The 15,321-nt window shown below is 52.8% G+C and overlaps 2 protein-coding genes across 6 annotated transcripts in view; one reads left to right on the forward strand and one right to left on the reverse strand.

Annotated features, from left to right (window-relative positions):
- Positions 1 to 9,087, forward strand: part of MMP28 (matrix metallopeptidase 28) — a 39,078-nt gene extending 29,991 nt beyond the window's left edge. For 3 of the 5 annotated variants that reach the window (XM_035300803.3, XM_035300802.3, XM_003732956.6), the window contains 5 exons: positions 2,236 to 2,460; positions 4,912 to 5,157; positions 7,147 to 7,296; positions 7,612 to 7,779; positions 8,576 to 9,087. In XM_035300803.3, coding sequence (XP_035156694.1) covers positions 2,236 to 2,460; positions 4,912 to 5,157; positions 7,147 to 7,296; positions 7,612 to 7,779; positions 8,576 to 8,970 — 1,184 coding nt within the window. In that variant the 3' untranslated portion in view covers positions 8,971 to 9,087. The remainder of the gene's footprint in view (positions 1 to 2,235; positions 2,461 to 4,911; positions 5,158 to 7,146; positions 7,297 to 7,611; positions 7,780 to 8,575) is intronic. The other 2 variants (XM_078373816.1, XM_054256114.2) reach the window with 2 other exon arrangements.
- A 1,350-nt stretch (positions 9,088 to 10,437) lies between these two features.
- Positions 10,438 to 14,506, reverse strand: C5H17orf50 (chromosome 5 C17orf50 homolog). Its single transcript, XM_035300805.3, has 4 exons — positions 14,447 to 14,506; positions 11,175 to 11,457; positions 10,911 to 11,074; positions 10,438 to 10,551 (listed from the first exon to the last, which is right to left on the reverse strand). The coding sequence occupies exons 1-4, from the start codon at positions 14,457 to 14,459 to the stop codon at positions 10,514 to 10,516; spliced, it is 498 nt and encodes a 165-aa protein (XP_035156696.2). The 5' UTR covers positions 14,460 to 14,506; the 3' UTR covers positions 10,438 to 10,513.
- Between the last annotated feature and the right edge of the window lie 815 nt (positions 14,507 to 15,321).

A 15,321-nucleotide genomic window follows, 5' to 3' on the forward strand; every position in this document is an offset into this window, starting at 1 on the left:
AGGGAAAGTCTTTTCAACCCCATTTTGCACATAAGGAAACTGAGGCTTGGAGAGATTCCATAATTTGTTATGTAAGTTTGTAAGTAGAGGTACTGAGATTCTAACCCATATTCTTCCCACAGTGTTAGTTGCCTGCTGGGAGTTGGAACTCCAGGGTTCTGCCCAGGCAGAGCTTTTAGCTTTCCTCCCCCTTCCCATCTTTTTCCTTCACTCTTCCTTTATGAACTTTGGAGAAAGGGTGTTGGGGTACAATGCCAGGTGCTACTAGGACCTGGGGGTCACTATGAAAACCAGCCCTTTCAGGACCTGAAGTGGCTAATTTTCTCCAAGGAAGCAAATCTGGAGGGAGACAGGAGCAAGGGCTTAGGCTGCTGGCCACCGGCCAGGTCCTTCCTTTCTGGCAGGCACTCCAGCGACACCCCCTACCTTGCTCCTCTCTCAGGAAAACTGTCATTTTCTCTCAATTCCCATTCCTATTCATCCTCCCTATCTTTCCCCCAAACACACACATGCACACACTCAGAGTTTCCTACAGGATTTTATTCTGAGACCTGTCACCTTCACTGGCAATCTAGAATGAGAGAACTGCTCACCCTCCCCCTCTTCTGCCTGTGAAGTGAGGGGCCTGTCTAGCAGCAAAGAGGCAGGAGCCATTTCACACTATGCTAATGGATTAAAGGTTTGTGAGGGGAAAGAAAGAGCCTGGGAGTCCATCTCCCACAGCAGGGTGTGAAAGAGCCCAGTGCCTGCCAGTCTGGTGCCCAGTGAAGACTCACAGTGATCCCAGCGGAAGTGTGACTGGCACATCACAAACCCTCAGCCACACCTCTGGACCCCAGGCCTTCCCTCTGCCTTCCGTCTCTCCCTCCCTTCCTTAGAGTCATTCCCTCTCCCCTCTTTAAGGGTTGATCACTGGCTGGGAGGCAGAGGTTGGGTGGCTGCCAGGCCAAATAGGCCCAGGGAGCCGGCATCGCCTTGAATGGAGCTTGGCTCAAGGGTGGGAGGAGGGATGAGCCCCTCCCCCACTTGCACTAGTGTGGAGGAGAAGGGAGTCCAGCTCCACTTTCTCCAAGACCCTTCCTTCCATCTGGAGAATCTCAGCTCGTGCTTTGACCGGAAGGAGTGATGTTCAGGCAGATTTATAAGCCTGGAGTCCTGGCAAATGTGCCTGCCTGTCTACGTGGAACAATGGAAGAGCCCTGGATTAGGTGTCAGGGTCTGCCTCAGTTACTCACTCATTCTGGGACCCTGGGCAGGCCCCTTGTCCAGGAGTCTCAGGTCTCAGTTACCACACCCTTGGCCCTGGGGTACCGCCTCCAAGCCGTGAGTCTTCCACTCGAGGTTACAATCCCAGCCCCTGAGTTTGCCAGGCTCAGAAATAGCCAAGGAGAAACTTGGGATCTGGCCCTTCCAGCCACGCTACTGCTGGGTGCACACGGAGCTGCAAATGCCCCAGACTCAGCTAACGGGGGCTGAGGCAAGAGGCCAGAGTCTCAGCCCTCTGGGAGGAGTTGCAATTTGGGGCAAAGGGAGAGAAAGCCTTAACTCAGCAGAGATGGAAACATTTCTCTCAGTCAGTGACAAAACACACCCTTTGTTCTTACTTGTTTTCACCTCAGAGCTCTCCAAAGTCCCTGAGGAAGCAAGGAGGAGAGGGGCAGGAAAGAACCTCAAATGAGTCTTGTGGTTGTTGGTTGGCCGTGGGCTCCAGGCCCTGGAAAGGGCAGGAGGTGGCAGGAGGGTGTGAGGGCTGAAGAGGGATGGTGGGGGCTGGGAGAAAGTCACAGCTGTGGCCTCTGTGGCCCCATCTCTCCTCTTCTCTGACACTGTAGGCAGGGGCTGGGATTTGCTGGTAGCCACAGGCACAGAGCTGTTTTCAGACTCAGCCCAGGCTGTGGGGAAGAATAAGACCCTAGACCAAGGGTTCAGACAGACTCCTTCAGACCTGAGGCTTCTCCTGGGCAGAGGCTGTATCCTCTCCAACACATGGGACCTCCGCAGTCCAAGCCGCTGTACTGGGGACTGTCCAGGGTAAGGGGAGTCCTCTTAGTCTGCCTTCAGCCAGGCAGTATCGCCCGAGGCAAAGGTGGATCTGCCCAGGGCAAAGACTGTGTCATCCCCATAAGACCAAGGGCTGCTGGGGGAGGCCCTACACCCCCCCATCATACTGGGGCTCTGGGGACCAGACTCAGGCTCTGCAGCAGGTGTGACTGATGTGGGCTTTCTGGGTGGCAGGTAACAAATGGTACAAGCAGCACCTCTCCTACCGCCTGGTGAACTGGCCTGAGCGCCTGCCGGAGCCGGCAGTTCGGGGCGCGGTGCGCGCCGCCTTCCAGTTGTGGAGCAACGTCTCAGCGCTCGAGTTCTGGGAGGCCCCAGCCACAGGCCCCGCTGACATCCGCCTCACCTTCTTCCAAGGGGATCACAACGACGGGCTGGGCAACGCCTTTGATGGCCCAGGTGCTAACACAAAGCCTCCTTCCCACAAAGCAGGAGGGGAACCCAACTTGGAGAGGCAGTTTGGGGGTGGTAATGAAGCATTCAATCCCTGTAGCCTTAGCTGAGCCCCATCGCCCTGCAAAGAACCCTCAGTCTCCTCATCCTAAAATGGGAACAGTGGTCCCTGCCCTATTATGTGCTACATATCCAAAGGGACAGTCAGATGAAGCTCTGCATCTCTCTGCAAATTACAGAGTATTATGCATTCTGGCAGAATCTCCCGAGGTCTCATCATCTATCCTCTGCCTCTAGACAGGTCTGTGCTTCTGGTGTTCTCCAGAGTGGATATTCACTCCAGAACCTTAAAAAACATCCACTGCCCATGCTGCTCCCCCACCCCCAGCTATCATAGTCCCTGCCACAGGGCAAGAGGCATGACAGGGAAGTGCTTCATATACCTACGCCATAGATAGTTCTGTTTGTCCCCCACCTGAAGGCTCTGGCTGCAATTTAAACCACTCTCCTCCCCTTCTGTCCAATGCTGGCCTTCAGAAGCTGAAGATAGTCTATCTGCACATTTCCTCTCCTAATGAAGAAAGGAAAGCTGATCAGACCCCTTCAAGCTGGGGACTTAAGCTCTTGTATGGCCTGGGAACTTAAGCCCTCCCTCACACCCTTCTGCTTTCAGTCAAGCCCACCTACAGCAAAGCCCACATCCAGGCCCTGCTGCCGGAACCTGGGTCAGGACCAGGAGAAATGTAGCTTTGCAAGAATCCACATGTAGTGTACACATGCTCTTATATGTAACTGACTTCATCCACGTGATCTACATGAGATGGTTCTATCCATACCTAGTTAAGACAGCACTGCACCAGGAGTGAGGATATTAGGATCCCCAAGGAGCTCTCTAATTTGGGACATACTTTGGCTTTTTGAGTAGTGGTCTTCTCCCCTCCCAAACCTGCCCATCCGTCTCCCAGTGAGAGCTGAACAGAGTGAACAGTGCTTGAAACAGCTGGAGGTATATTCAAAATAGGCATGTATTCCTCCTACACACAGCTGACTCTCCACGGCCCCAGGATGCTCTCCTTTTAGTCCAGCCTCCCCATCTTTGTCAGTCCCAGTTGGCCTGGGATCCAAGAAGGCAAAGCTGGAGGGACCCTCAATGAGCCTCTATGCAAACATTATCATAGTGCAGTTTTCTGACTCCTGTGTCAGGGTCACCTGTCCCTGTAGAAGGTGAATCATTAGGGCTGGAACCCTGGAAACTGCACATCTAATAAGCTCCATCTGGGGCACATTAAAAGCTTGAAAATCACTGATCCGGCCCAACTCCCTCTGTTCATTTCTATTATAAGCAGAGAGAGGCCCCCAGAGGTGCCCTGGCAGAGGAGGGCAAGAACACAATCATAAATATATTCACTTCTATATGTATGTATACTTTAATAAAAAGTAGATGTATATTTACATACATGCACATATTTATGAAAAGTATATGTATATATGTACATACTTTTTATTAAAGAAAGTATATACACATATAGAAGTGAACCATCTCAAATTTGGCCTGATGAACTTTCATACACTGAACACTCCCAGCACCTAAATCAAGAAACAGAAGAGAAGGTCCCATCGTGCCACCCTCCAGGGGTAACTACTCTACCTACCCCTAGATCTTTTTGAAAGTAATTCTTATGTAACCCTTGTGATGTGTTAGGCACTGTTCCAAGCATCGTTTTTTTTATTATTATTTCGGTTTTTGTTTTGTTGTGTTTTGTTTGTTTGTTTGGAGACAGGGTCTCACTCTGTCACCCAGGCTGGAGCGCAGTGGCATAATCACAGCTCACTGCAGCCTTAACCTCCTGGGGCTCAAGAGATCTTTCCACCTCAGCCTCCCAAGTAGCTGGGGCTACAGGTGCATGCCATGCCACCATACCTAGTTATGTTCTTGGTTTTTAGTGGAAACGACGTCTCACTTTGTTGCCCAGGCTGGTCTTGAACTCCTGGGCTCAAGTGATCCTCCCACATCAGCCTCCCAATGTGCTGGGATTATAGGTATAAGCCACCGCACCTGGCTGGATCATTTGTAATACACATGTACGTATACACACACACACACACACACACACACACACACAATTCAGAACAATTTCTGTGAGGAAGCTCACCATCATCATTCCCATTTGCAAATCAGGAAGTTAAGACATAGAGAGATTAAGCTAAATGCTGAAGGTCACACAGCTAGTAGATTGTAAAAGTAGGAATGACATCAATGGTGGTCCGATGCTATATCTCCACCACAGTGCCTCTTAGTCATCTGTTCACCTCTGCACATGTTAGCTTCTGCCAGATTTTAGAAGGGAAATTATGCAGCAGAAAGCCACATACACCCCAGTGGTATTTGCACTGGGCCGCAGGTACCTGGGGGCATTTCGGGCCGTGACTCCCCCTGACGTTCTGCCCCGCCTGCAGGGGGCGCCCTGGCGCACGCCTTTCTGCCCCGCCGCGGCGAAGCGCACTTTGACCAAGACGAGCGCTGGTCCCTGAGCCGCCGCCGCGGGCGAAACCTGTTCGTCGTACTGGCGCACGAAATCGGCCACACACTTGGCCTCACCCACTCGCCCGCACCGCGTGCACTCATGGCGCCCTACTACAAGAGGCTGGGCCGCGACACGCTGCTCAGCTGGGACGACGTGCTGGCTGTGCAGAGCCTGTATGGTGAGACCCCTGGACATGCCCTGCTCTTGGTCCTACCTGACCTCCTCCCCACCCCCGGGCCTCCTGTCCTTCGACACCGGCTCCTCAAATAGGATTTCCCATTCTAAGTGCAGGAATCTGGCCACCCTGTCGCGGATTCATCTCAATTCTAAAGCCCCATGCCCCCTCTCAAATCTGAAAAACCTCGGACTTTTGCTCCCCGGAGTCCGTGGCCCTTAACTCTCCATCAATCCCAGCCAATTTTTGTGCACAGTTCCCAACCCCACTCCTTGCGTTCCAATTCTGTCCAACTCCCAGCCCCCTCAGCTCCCGCTCACATCGTGTCCCCGCCCCCATCACCCAGACCAAACCCTGGGGTCTACCTCTTCCCCATCCCCAAAGTCTTCATTCCTGCCCCAGGCAGTAGCCCTCCCCCAGCCGTTCTCTCACCATGATGCTGATACCCCCTGCCCACAAAGCCTGCCCACCTCTGCCTGGTGTTGGGCTCAGACCAGGTCTTCTTCCTCGGGGTGGGCCAGTGCTGCTGTGCTGGGACCTGTCTCAGCCCAGGACTGTCTCCCTCAGAGTGCCATGGGCAGAGCCAGGAGGCCTGGGTTCAAGTCACCTTCCATCTCTGATTAGCAGATGCTCTCGGGCATTTTCCCTCTGTGAGCCCAAGAGCATAACAACTGAGGCCCTGCTTACCTCACAGAGCTGTTTTGCTACCGGGTATGAGTGTGCTTTGTAGCCTGAGAAACTTGTGCCCTGTAATGGTAACAGCTACTATTTCATGAGTACCTACCATGGGCCAGGCATTTGACCCATGAAGTATGCATCTTTCTGTCCACAGATGAGAGAGGTTAGGTAACTTGCTTAGGGTCACGCAGCTAGGAAATTGCAGACTGGGGTTCAGGTGATGGCACCAAATAATAAGCTTGTTGGACTCTGCTTTACTCTCTCATAAGTGAAGGATAGTGACATAATTCTTCTTTTCTTTTCTTTTTTTTTTTTGAGACAGAGTCTTGCTCTGTCACCAGGCGCCAGGCTGGAGTGCAGTGGTGGGATCTCGGCTCACTGGGACCTCCACCTCCCAGTTTTAAGAAACTCTCCTGCCTCAGCCTCCCGAGTGGCTGGAACTACAGGTGCATGCCACCATGCCCAGCTAATTTTTGTATTTATAGTAGAGAGGGGGTTTCATCATGTTGGCCAGGATGGTCTTGATCTCTTGACCTTGTGATCCGCCCACCTCAGCCCCCCAAAGTGCTGGGATTACAGGCATGAGCCGCTGCGCCTGGCCATGATGTAATTATTCTAATTGCTATAGTTATCACAGCCTGGGTCTCTGGACTCTGCCCTCACAACACCTGTGTTGCCCAGGAATCAGGGAAAAGGACTTCCTGCCCCTCTTTGTTCCAAACCCTTGCTTATTCCCCCACTCCAATTTTATCTCAGGAGGTCCCTCTGTCCCAGGATGTTGGGTAGAAGGGAAAATTCTTGGGTTTATTTTGATGGTTAGCACCAACAACCAGGAACAACTTTTTTTTTTTCTTTTTGTGATGGACTCTCGCTGTGTCACCCAGGATGGAGTGCAGTGGCATGATCTCGGCCCACTGCAACCTCCACCTCCCAGATTCAAACCTCCACCTCCCAGATTCAAGCAATTCTCCTGCCTCAGCCTCCCAAGTAGCTGGGACTACAGGTGTGCACCACCGTGCCTGGTTAAGTTTTGTATTTTTAGTAGAAACAGGATTTCACCATTAGCCAGGCTGGTCTCAAACTCCTAACATCAATTGATATAACGTCAATTGATATATTTGGCCTCCCAAAGTAGTGGGATTACAGGTGTGAGCCACCGCGCCTGCCCAAAAACAACTCTTAACCCCCTACTCCCACTCTGCTTCCTTGCCCCTCATATTAGATAATCATGAAAGTAACCAAGGGAAGGTCTTGTATGCACAGCATACCCTCTACCCTATGTGTGTTCTCTCTCTTATCTTCTTACTCACAAAGGGAAGCCCCTAGGGGGCTCAGTGGCTGTCCAGCTCCCAGGAAAGCTGTTCACTGACTTTGAGGCCTGGGACCCCCACAGTCCCCAAGGAAGGCACCCTGAAACCCAGGGCCCTAAGTACTGCCACTCTTCCTTCGATGCCATCACTGTAGGTAAGAAGTTCCCACTGGTGCCTTACTTCTTTCTTCCCTCCTTTCCCACATCTCCTAGAGCCTCCAGAGCTGGAGTACAAGGTAGGGGGATGAACCGTAAAAGCCAGAAATCCCAAATCACAAGCACGCTGCAGGTCACAGCCCCACACTAAGCAAAACACTGCTTCTTCCTGCCCACTTTCCCAACTGACCCAACTGTGCACACCATATCCTGTGCTTGTCCATTTGGGAAACTGGCTTCTAGGACAGCATCTTCCCTGGAAAGACAGCAGGAGGCTGATGGTCACTCCTCAACTCTCTCTTGTCTCTGGGCAGACAGGCAACAGCAAGTGTACATTTTTAAAGGGAGCCACTTCTGGGAAGTGGCAGCTGATGGCAATGTCTCAGAGCCCCGTCCACTACAGGAAAGGTGGGCTGGGCTGCCCCCCAACATTGAGGCTGCGGCAGTGTCATTGGAGGATGGAGATTTCTACTTCTTCAAAGGTACTGGCTCTGTGGCAGCTGGGAAAACTGTGCCCTAGAGAGGGGACAAAAGAGGGGAAAACTCTCACAGGTCCATGGTGGAGTCTCTATTCCACTTAGAACCTATGACCCTGGGGAAGACTCCATCAGAAGGCACCTTTCCATGATGGATTAGGGAGCATCGAGTGTCGAGGTCCCAGGGAGCGTGTCAGAGAGGAGTCTAGAGGGAAGCAGAGGACTGCTCTTGATTTCTGCAATTCAGCAGAAAGAGCTGAATCTTCATTCGAATCCTAGCCGTGTGGGGTTGGACGTGTCACTCAACTTATGAATGTGCATTTCTCGAATGGGGAATCCAATACTTCAGATTTGCTGGGGAAGGAATATGAAAAGAGAATATTGCCTGGAGAGTACAATATATGACTAGATGCTTGGAAATAGGTAAATAGTATTCATTCATTTGTTCACTCATTCAACCAATATTGAGTGCCTTGTATGCACTAGACATGGTTGGATATGTTAGAGATATAGCAGTGAACGAAACAAAAATTCTTGCCCTCATAGAATCATTAGTAGTGATGGCAGTAGAGATGTCCATCTGCCCTCTGCTGACACCTGCTGGAAGTCTAGACAATAACGGTAGTCCCTACTACCACCTTGCTATTTATAACTAGTAGTACAATGCATTTTGATTGATAGGAATACTAACCATTGTGGGCTCTAGCTTAAGGGGGAAACAGAGGTATGGGGGACAGAGGTGGGGTGGAAGGCCAATGAGTGACAGCCTCCAACTCACCCTGGCTCTCCCAATGGTCCACAGGGGGTCAGTGCTGGAGGTTCCGGGGCCCCAAGCCAGTGTGGGGTCTCCCACAGCTGTGCCGGGCAGGGGGCCTGCCCCGCCATCCCGACGCCGCCCTCTTCTTCCCTCCTCTGCGCCGCCTCATCCTCTTCAAGGGTGCCCGGTACTACGTGCTGGCCCGAGGGGGGCTGCAAGTGGAACCCTACTACCCCCGAAGTCTGCAGGACTGGGGCGGCATCCCTGAGGAGGTCAGCGGCGCTCTGCCGAGGCCCGATGGCTCCATCATCTTCTTCCGAGACGACCAATACTGGCACGTCGACCAGGCCAAACTGTGGGCGACCACCTCGGGCCGCTGGGCCACTGAGCTGCCCTGGATGGGCTGCTGGCATGCTAACTCGGGAAGCACCCTGTTCTGAAGGCACCTCCTCACCTCAGGAACTGGTGGTGCTCTCAGGGCGAAATTGTGCTCCCCACCCCTGGGGCAGAACCTGTCTCTCTGAGTCCCTCTGTAGAAGACCCGTCAGCAAAGCCTCCATCTGGAAGTTTGCCTGCCTTTGTTCCTTGAAGAATGCAGCATTGTCTTTGTTTCCACCAGATGGAGATCGGGGGTGGGATCAATCTTAGGGAAAGCAAAAAAGGGTCCCAGATCCCTTGGCCCTTTACTCCAAGGACCTCTGTCTTTCCCAGGCCTTGAGGATTTTATTTCTTCTGCTAAAGGTACAGTTCTATTCAAGAGGCGACGGCCCCAGGATCCAAGCAGGGGATGTGAAACTCAACAGGGAGATTAGAGATACCATTTTGCAAGACTGCGCGGTTCTCCCCAGGACCTCCTGGCTTAGTTCACGGAAAACAGTGTCGTGTTTAGTCAGAGGCCTCACCCCCAAAAAGCATGCATGGGGGTGAGGGCACAGGTGTCTCCAACCTCAGAGGCCCTTCGTGGGGTCAGGACCCAGAGAGGGAAGGGGACTGATGCAGGTCCCTGTGGGTCCCTGGCTTTTTGTCCTGGGCTAGAATAAAGAGGTGTCTTCAGCTGGTGGGCCGAGAGGCAGGAAGCAGCCTTCCTTGGAGCAGTTCCTCCAGCCTTTGCAGGGATAGCAGGTGAGCATGGGCGCAGAGGAGGCCAGGGCCATGCTCTTCCATCCAAGCTAGGGCCAGCTAGCTCTGTGTGTGTGTGTGTGTGTGTGTGTGTGTGTGTGTGCGCGCGCGCGCGCGCGCAGCATGTGGAACTGTGACAGAGAGAGGGGGCCTGCCTCTCCTCAAAACAAAATGTCCTTGCCCCCCAGACCAGATGGGGAACCATGCACAGCAGGGAGAGGTCAAGGGGCCTTCCTGGGGGTCTGCAATGCTGCAGGCGGTGGGGATGCAGTCCAACAGGCAGCCTTGCAGGCTGGGGTTGGCTTTGTGCTCACAATGGCGGCATTCTCCAGGCCACACATGCGGCTTTCCCAAAGCTCCTGCCATCTGGCCAAGAATAGCTGGGATTCCTGGAGAAGGAACGGGCTCCCCAGCCTCCGTGTCTTCTGCTTCCACCCATGCCAGCATTTATTTTAGCATCTGGTTTTCCAGGTTTCTCCCACCCCTCCACACCTGCCAGTGCCTCATCTGCACAGCACTGACCTTAGGAAGCCAGGGCATCCAGGGGAGGGGAGAACTGTCTGGCAAGGATTCAGGGCTCCGCTCCTCAGGGCCATTGTTGGCCCTGCCCCTTCATTTTCTTCTCTGCGCATCGGGCAGAAGGCCCTTTGACTGCCTTTGGATACAAATGCTTGTACCATTCTGGGGAGGCGAGGGAAGAGGCTCCCTGCCCACGATTTTACCTCTGGCTTGAACCTGAGGAGGACCATCCCCAACCAGAGCCACCGTGTCCCACCTCAAAGCACTGATAATTTGATCAGAGGTTTTATTGAATGGTTTCAGGGAAAGAGGCAGGTTTGTCAGAAGGATGAGGGAACCTGGAGGTTATTTTCTCTTGCCTCTGCCCACCGGGCCAGAAGGATCTGAAATACCAAAGAGGTGAAGGTGAGGCTGTGTGAGCGGCAGAGTCAGGTGTGCGGTGGCGCTGGTGCTGCGTGGGGTTGGGGAACCCTGGGTGGGCGCTGTTCACAGTGGGCTCTAGGCTATGCTGGGCTATGCACTGGGGGCGCTAGGTGGCAGGTGGGAACCAAGCAACAACAGTGGGCCTTCTTGCTTGACAGGAGCGCTCTGGGCGGCAGCTGAGAAAGGGCGTTTCTGTGGAATGCGCGGGAGAGGGCTCCGCGTCCCGGGAGAGGTTGGTGGGGGATCTGGGCCGGAAAGGATGGAGAGCACAAAACTGGGAGTGGGGGTGCTCAATAGGCCCCAGCGGCCCCTGCCTTACCCAGATCCGGGTGATCCAGAACGCAGTGCGCCACATAGGCTGGATGGCTGTGCAGACTGCTGCATTTCTTGCAGAAAAGGATCTCGCACCGCTCACAGACCCCGCGGCGCGGCGGTCGTCGCCGGATCTCCAGCACGCACAGCTCTTCCGGGAGGCTCCGCTTCCTGCCGGCGGGGACCAAGCACTCATTGCCTGGGGCCGCCTCTCCTCCCTAGGGCCCGGGCACCGCGTGCCTAGTGCTCCGGCCGAGGAGCGCGCAGTCACCTGTCCGTGGGAGCAGTCAGGACGCCCAGCAGCGCGAAGGGGCTGAGCCAGCTCCAGAAGCCAGGGTCCGCGCGCCGCAACAGCGCCACCTCCTGGGTGCTGGACTCCTGGCGCAGCGGACTGTAGGATACCGAGCGCCGTTCGCTGCCCTCGCCCTCCGCCGCGCTATCCTCCGGCGGCCTCTGGTAGTCTTTGTCCTCCGACCCCTCCTTCGCTTCCTCCTGCTCCGCCTCCCCGGCCCTGGCCTCCTCCGGTTCCTTCTTCCACAACGGAGTCTTCACACCTGTGGGCCAGGAGGAGGTCAGGGCTGTCCTGCTGTCGCCGAGAAAGGGTCCACGATATTTTTTCAATGGAGACAGGGTCTCTCTTGGTCGCCCGGGCTGGAGTGCAGTGGCGCCATCTCGGCTCACTGCAACCTCCGCCTCACAGGTTCAAGCGATTCTCCTGCCTCAGCCTCTCAACTAGCTGGGATTACAGGCGTCCACCACTGCATTTTTAGTAGAAACGGAGTTTCACCATGTTGGCCAGGCTGGTCTCAAACTCCTGACCTCAGGTGATCCGCCCGCTTCGGCCTCCCAAAGTGCTGGGATTTCAGGCGTGAGCCACCACACGTGGCCCAGGATAATTTTTCAAAAAATGTTTGTAAGTCGGAGCATGATGGCTCATACCTGTAATCTCAGCACTTTGGGAGGTCGAGGCAGGCCGCTGGCTTGATCTCAAAGAATTCGAGACCAGTGTGGGCAACAAGGTGAGACCCTCTCTCTACAAAAAAAAAAAAAAAGCCGGGCGTGGTGGCATACACCTGTGGTCCCAGCTACTTGGACTTGGGAGACTGAGATGGGAGGAAGCTGAGCTGGGGAAGTCGAGGCTACAGTGAGCCATGATCACACCACCTCACTCCAGCCTAGGTGACAGAGTGGGACTCCATCTCTACTGTAATAATAATAATTATTATTATTACTATTATTTTGAGATGGAGTCTTGCTCTGTAGCCCAGGCTGGAATGCAGTGGTGCCATCTTGGTTCTCCAGAACCTCTGCCTCCCCGTCCCAGTTCAAGCAATTCTCCTGCCTCAGCCTCCCGAGTAGCTGGGATTACAGGCACATGCCACCATACCCAGCTATTTTATTTTTTATTTGTATTTTTAGTAGAGACAGGGTTTCATCATGTTGGCCAAGCTGGTCTTGAACTCCTGACCTTGTGATCCACCCACCTCGGCTTCCCAAAGTGCTGGGATTACAGGCATGAGCCACTGCACCTGGCCAAAAAAAATTTTTTGAGGCAGGGTCTCACCATTTTGCCCAGGCTGATACTTCTGGCTTCAAGCATTTCTTCTGCTTAGGTCTCCTAAAGTGCTGGGATCACAGCCACAAGCCATTTCCCAGGGCTTACTGATCCCATTTTAATAAGTGGTTATTTCTTTTTATTTTTTATTTTCGTTTTTTAAATTTATTTTGTTTTATTTTATTTTACTTTTTTGAGACAGAGTTTCACTCTTGTTGCCCAGGCTGGAGTGCAATGGCGCAGTCTTGGCTCACTGCAACTTCTGCCTCCTGGGTTCAAACAATTCTCCTGCCTCAGCCTCCCACGTAGCTGGGACTACAGGCGTGCGCCACCACACCCAGCTAATTTTTGTATTTTTAGTAGAGACAGGGTTTCACCATGTTGACCAGGATGGTCTTGATCTCTTGACCTTGTGATCCACCTGTGTCAGCCTCCCAAAGTGCTGGGATTACAGGTGTGAGCCACCGTGCCTGGCCAATAGGTGGTTATTTATAGAATATTTTATTTTCTGAATGAGATTTCCTTCCTCCAAGTGGGTCTTGCCTTAAGGAAGCTCTGCATCTCCACTGGTGGAGTGGGAGGGCAGGTGGGCTTACAGCACCTCTGTATGATGAGAAAAGGCGCCCCTTATAGTCAGGAATATGGAAAAAAAGGACCCTCTACGGGCAGACCGATTGGGAAAGGCTGTCCTTAGGGTGAACCAATTAGGAAAAGGTGTCTCTTCCTCCTTCCAGGCTTGACTTCAGCCACCACTGTCCTCTCTTGCTGGTCCCTTTGTTCAGGGCACAGATTCCACAACTCCAAGCAGTAGCCCCAGCAGGAAGGAAGTTCCTGGGCCGACATGGAAACTAAGCTGGTCTCCCCTGGAAGGTGTCCCCTGCCCATTCAGCAAACATTCACTGGGCTTCATGCATCCTGTGTCTGTTGCATCTGGATAGCTGGTTTGTAAAGGAAAGAGAGGAGGAGGGCAGGGAAGACATAACTTGTGGCGTTTGCTCTGGAAAAGTCAAGAAACATTCCTATTGATCCCAGTCCATCCTATTTAAAGGGCAAAGGGAATGCTCATAATTGGTGTTCTAGCCTTCTGGTTGTGAAAGGCCAGGACTAGCACCCAGCTAGAAAAGGGTTCCAGAGATGTTTCAGGAGGTAAGGGGAGGAGGAAACGGGGTTGAAAAGGAAGGACTGGACATTAAGTGGTGTGCTTTCGAATTTGGACTTTGCCCCTCAGTAGCGAGGAGCCACTGGACATTCTTATAGAGGGACGTGTTCCAAGCTGTGTTTTAGGGTGTTCCGTCTGACAAGACAGGAGGGTCCAGGTCAGAGAAGACAAAGTTCTGAACAGGAGCAGGTGGAGATAACAAAGCAGATATTAACACTATTCTGTAGCTGGATGTGGTGGCTCACACCTGTAATCCCAGCACTTTGGGAGGCCAAGGCATGGGGGGCAGGGGGGTCACTTGAGCCTGGCAGGTTGAGGCTGCAGCGAGCTATGATAACACCACTGTACTCCAGCCTGGGTGACAAAGCAAGACCCTGTCTCTAAAAACAAAAAACAAAAAGAGGCCAAGCACAGTGGCTCACGTCTGTAATCCCAGGACTTTGGGAGGCCAACGCAGTGGATCACTTGAGGTCAGTAGTTTGAGACTAGCCCAGCCAACATAATGAAACCTCGTCTCTACTAAAAATACAAAATGTAGCCAGGCATTGTGGCATGCCCCTGTGGCCCCAGCTACCTGGGAGGCTGAGGCAGGAGAATCGCTTGAACCTGGGAGGCAGAGGCTGCAGTGAGCTGAGAACGCACCACTGCATTCCAGTCTGGATGACAGAGTCAGACTCTGTCTTCAAAAAAGAAAAGAGTATTTAGAAAGGAGGAAAGAGAGGGCTTGTAGCTGAGAAAAAGTTGGACTTCATGGTGGTGGGCTGGATTGTCCTAGCTAGGGTCAAGAGGTTCTGTCCTCCAGCCCTACCCTCCCTCCAGCCCCACTCACCGTGCTTATCCATTCTTCCCAAGGCTGTGCTGCCTGCTTTCCCTGATCAGGGACTGGGATGTGAGAGGGTGCCCAGAACCCATAGAACTTGGTCTGGTCTCTAAGACCTCTATTGGATCATAAGGGGTGGAACTAGAACCTCACCTGCCCATGAGGCTCTGCCCAGGAATAATTTCCTTTTCCAGAGCCTCCCAAGCACTAACAACTCAGGTGTCTCTTACCTTACCACTTAGGAAGGCATTAAAGGGGAGTAGAAGGTGGCTTCGGCCCCAATTAACTGGGTTTAAATTCCAGCTCCACCACTTAAATATAAAAGTTATCTGACTTTCAGCATGATATCTCTCTGACCCTCAGTCAGTGATAGTAGTACAGTACTGGGCTTTACCTGGCCTGCAGGAATCACTGAAAGCACTGGGTTTGTTTGTATTGTTTTATTTTCTCCTCCTCCCCGTGTTGTATCCTTATCCTTCTTCACCCCATGCTCCCTACTTATCCTATTTCCATTTCATTGCCTTAGAGCCAAGGAACACAAGGGAATGGTGCCAAGTCCAGTAGGAAGTAGGACTTGGGCACAAGGTGGGTATGGCTCCTGTATATTGTGTATGTGTGGGGGGCTGGGCTGGGGGAGGGAGTAAAATCATGGAGCTTCAGGAACAGGAAAATTCTTTCCTATCCTGGATTTGAAGTGGAGTATATTGGCACAGAGAGAAATGTGCAGATGGGCAATGGGCAGATTCAGCTCTGGAAAGTCCTCGGTCTGTTGAGATGAAGTTGCTGACCTCAAAGAGATCCCAGTCTGATAGTCAAAAATGATATAATCCTCCATTCAAGTCTGAGAGTAGAGGGCAATAGGGTCCCTTCCTTTGGGCGTCTTA

The sequence above is a fragment of the Callithrix jacchus genome, chromosome 5 (assembly GCF_049354715.1).
Source record: "Callithrix jacchus isolate 240 chromosome 5, calJac240_pri, whole genome shotgun sequence".
Taxonomy (NCBI): Eukaryota; Metazoa; Chordata; class Mammalia; order Primates; family Cebidae; genus Callithrix; species Callithrix jacchus.

Bases quoted from the DNA above. Each gene is read 5' to 3' on its own strand.
- C5H17orf50 (XM_035300805.3), bottom strand. The intron at 11,075-11,174 runs GTGACTGCGCGC...CCCCGCCGGCAG, and splicing joins CTGACTGCTCCCACGGACAG to GAAGCGGAGCCTCCCGGAAG. The intron at 10,552-10,910 runs GTAAGGCAGGGG...TTGGTATTTCAG, and splicing joins TCTGGATCACCCGGATCTGG to ATCCTTCTGGCCCGGTGGGC.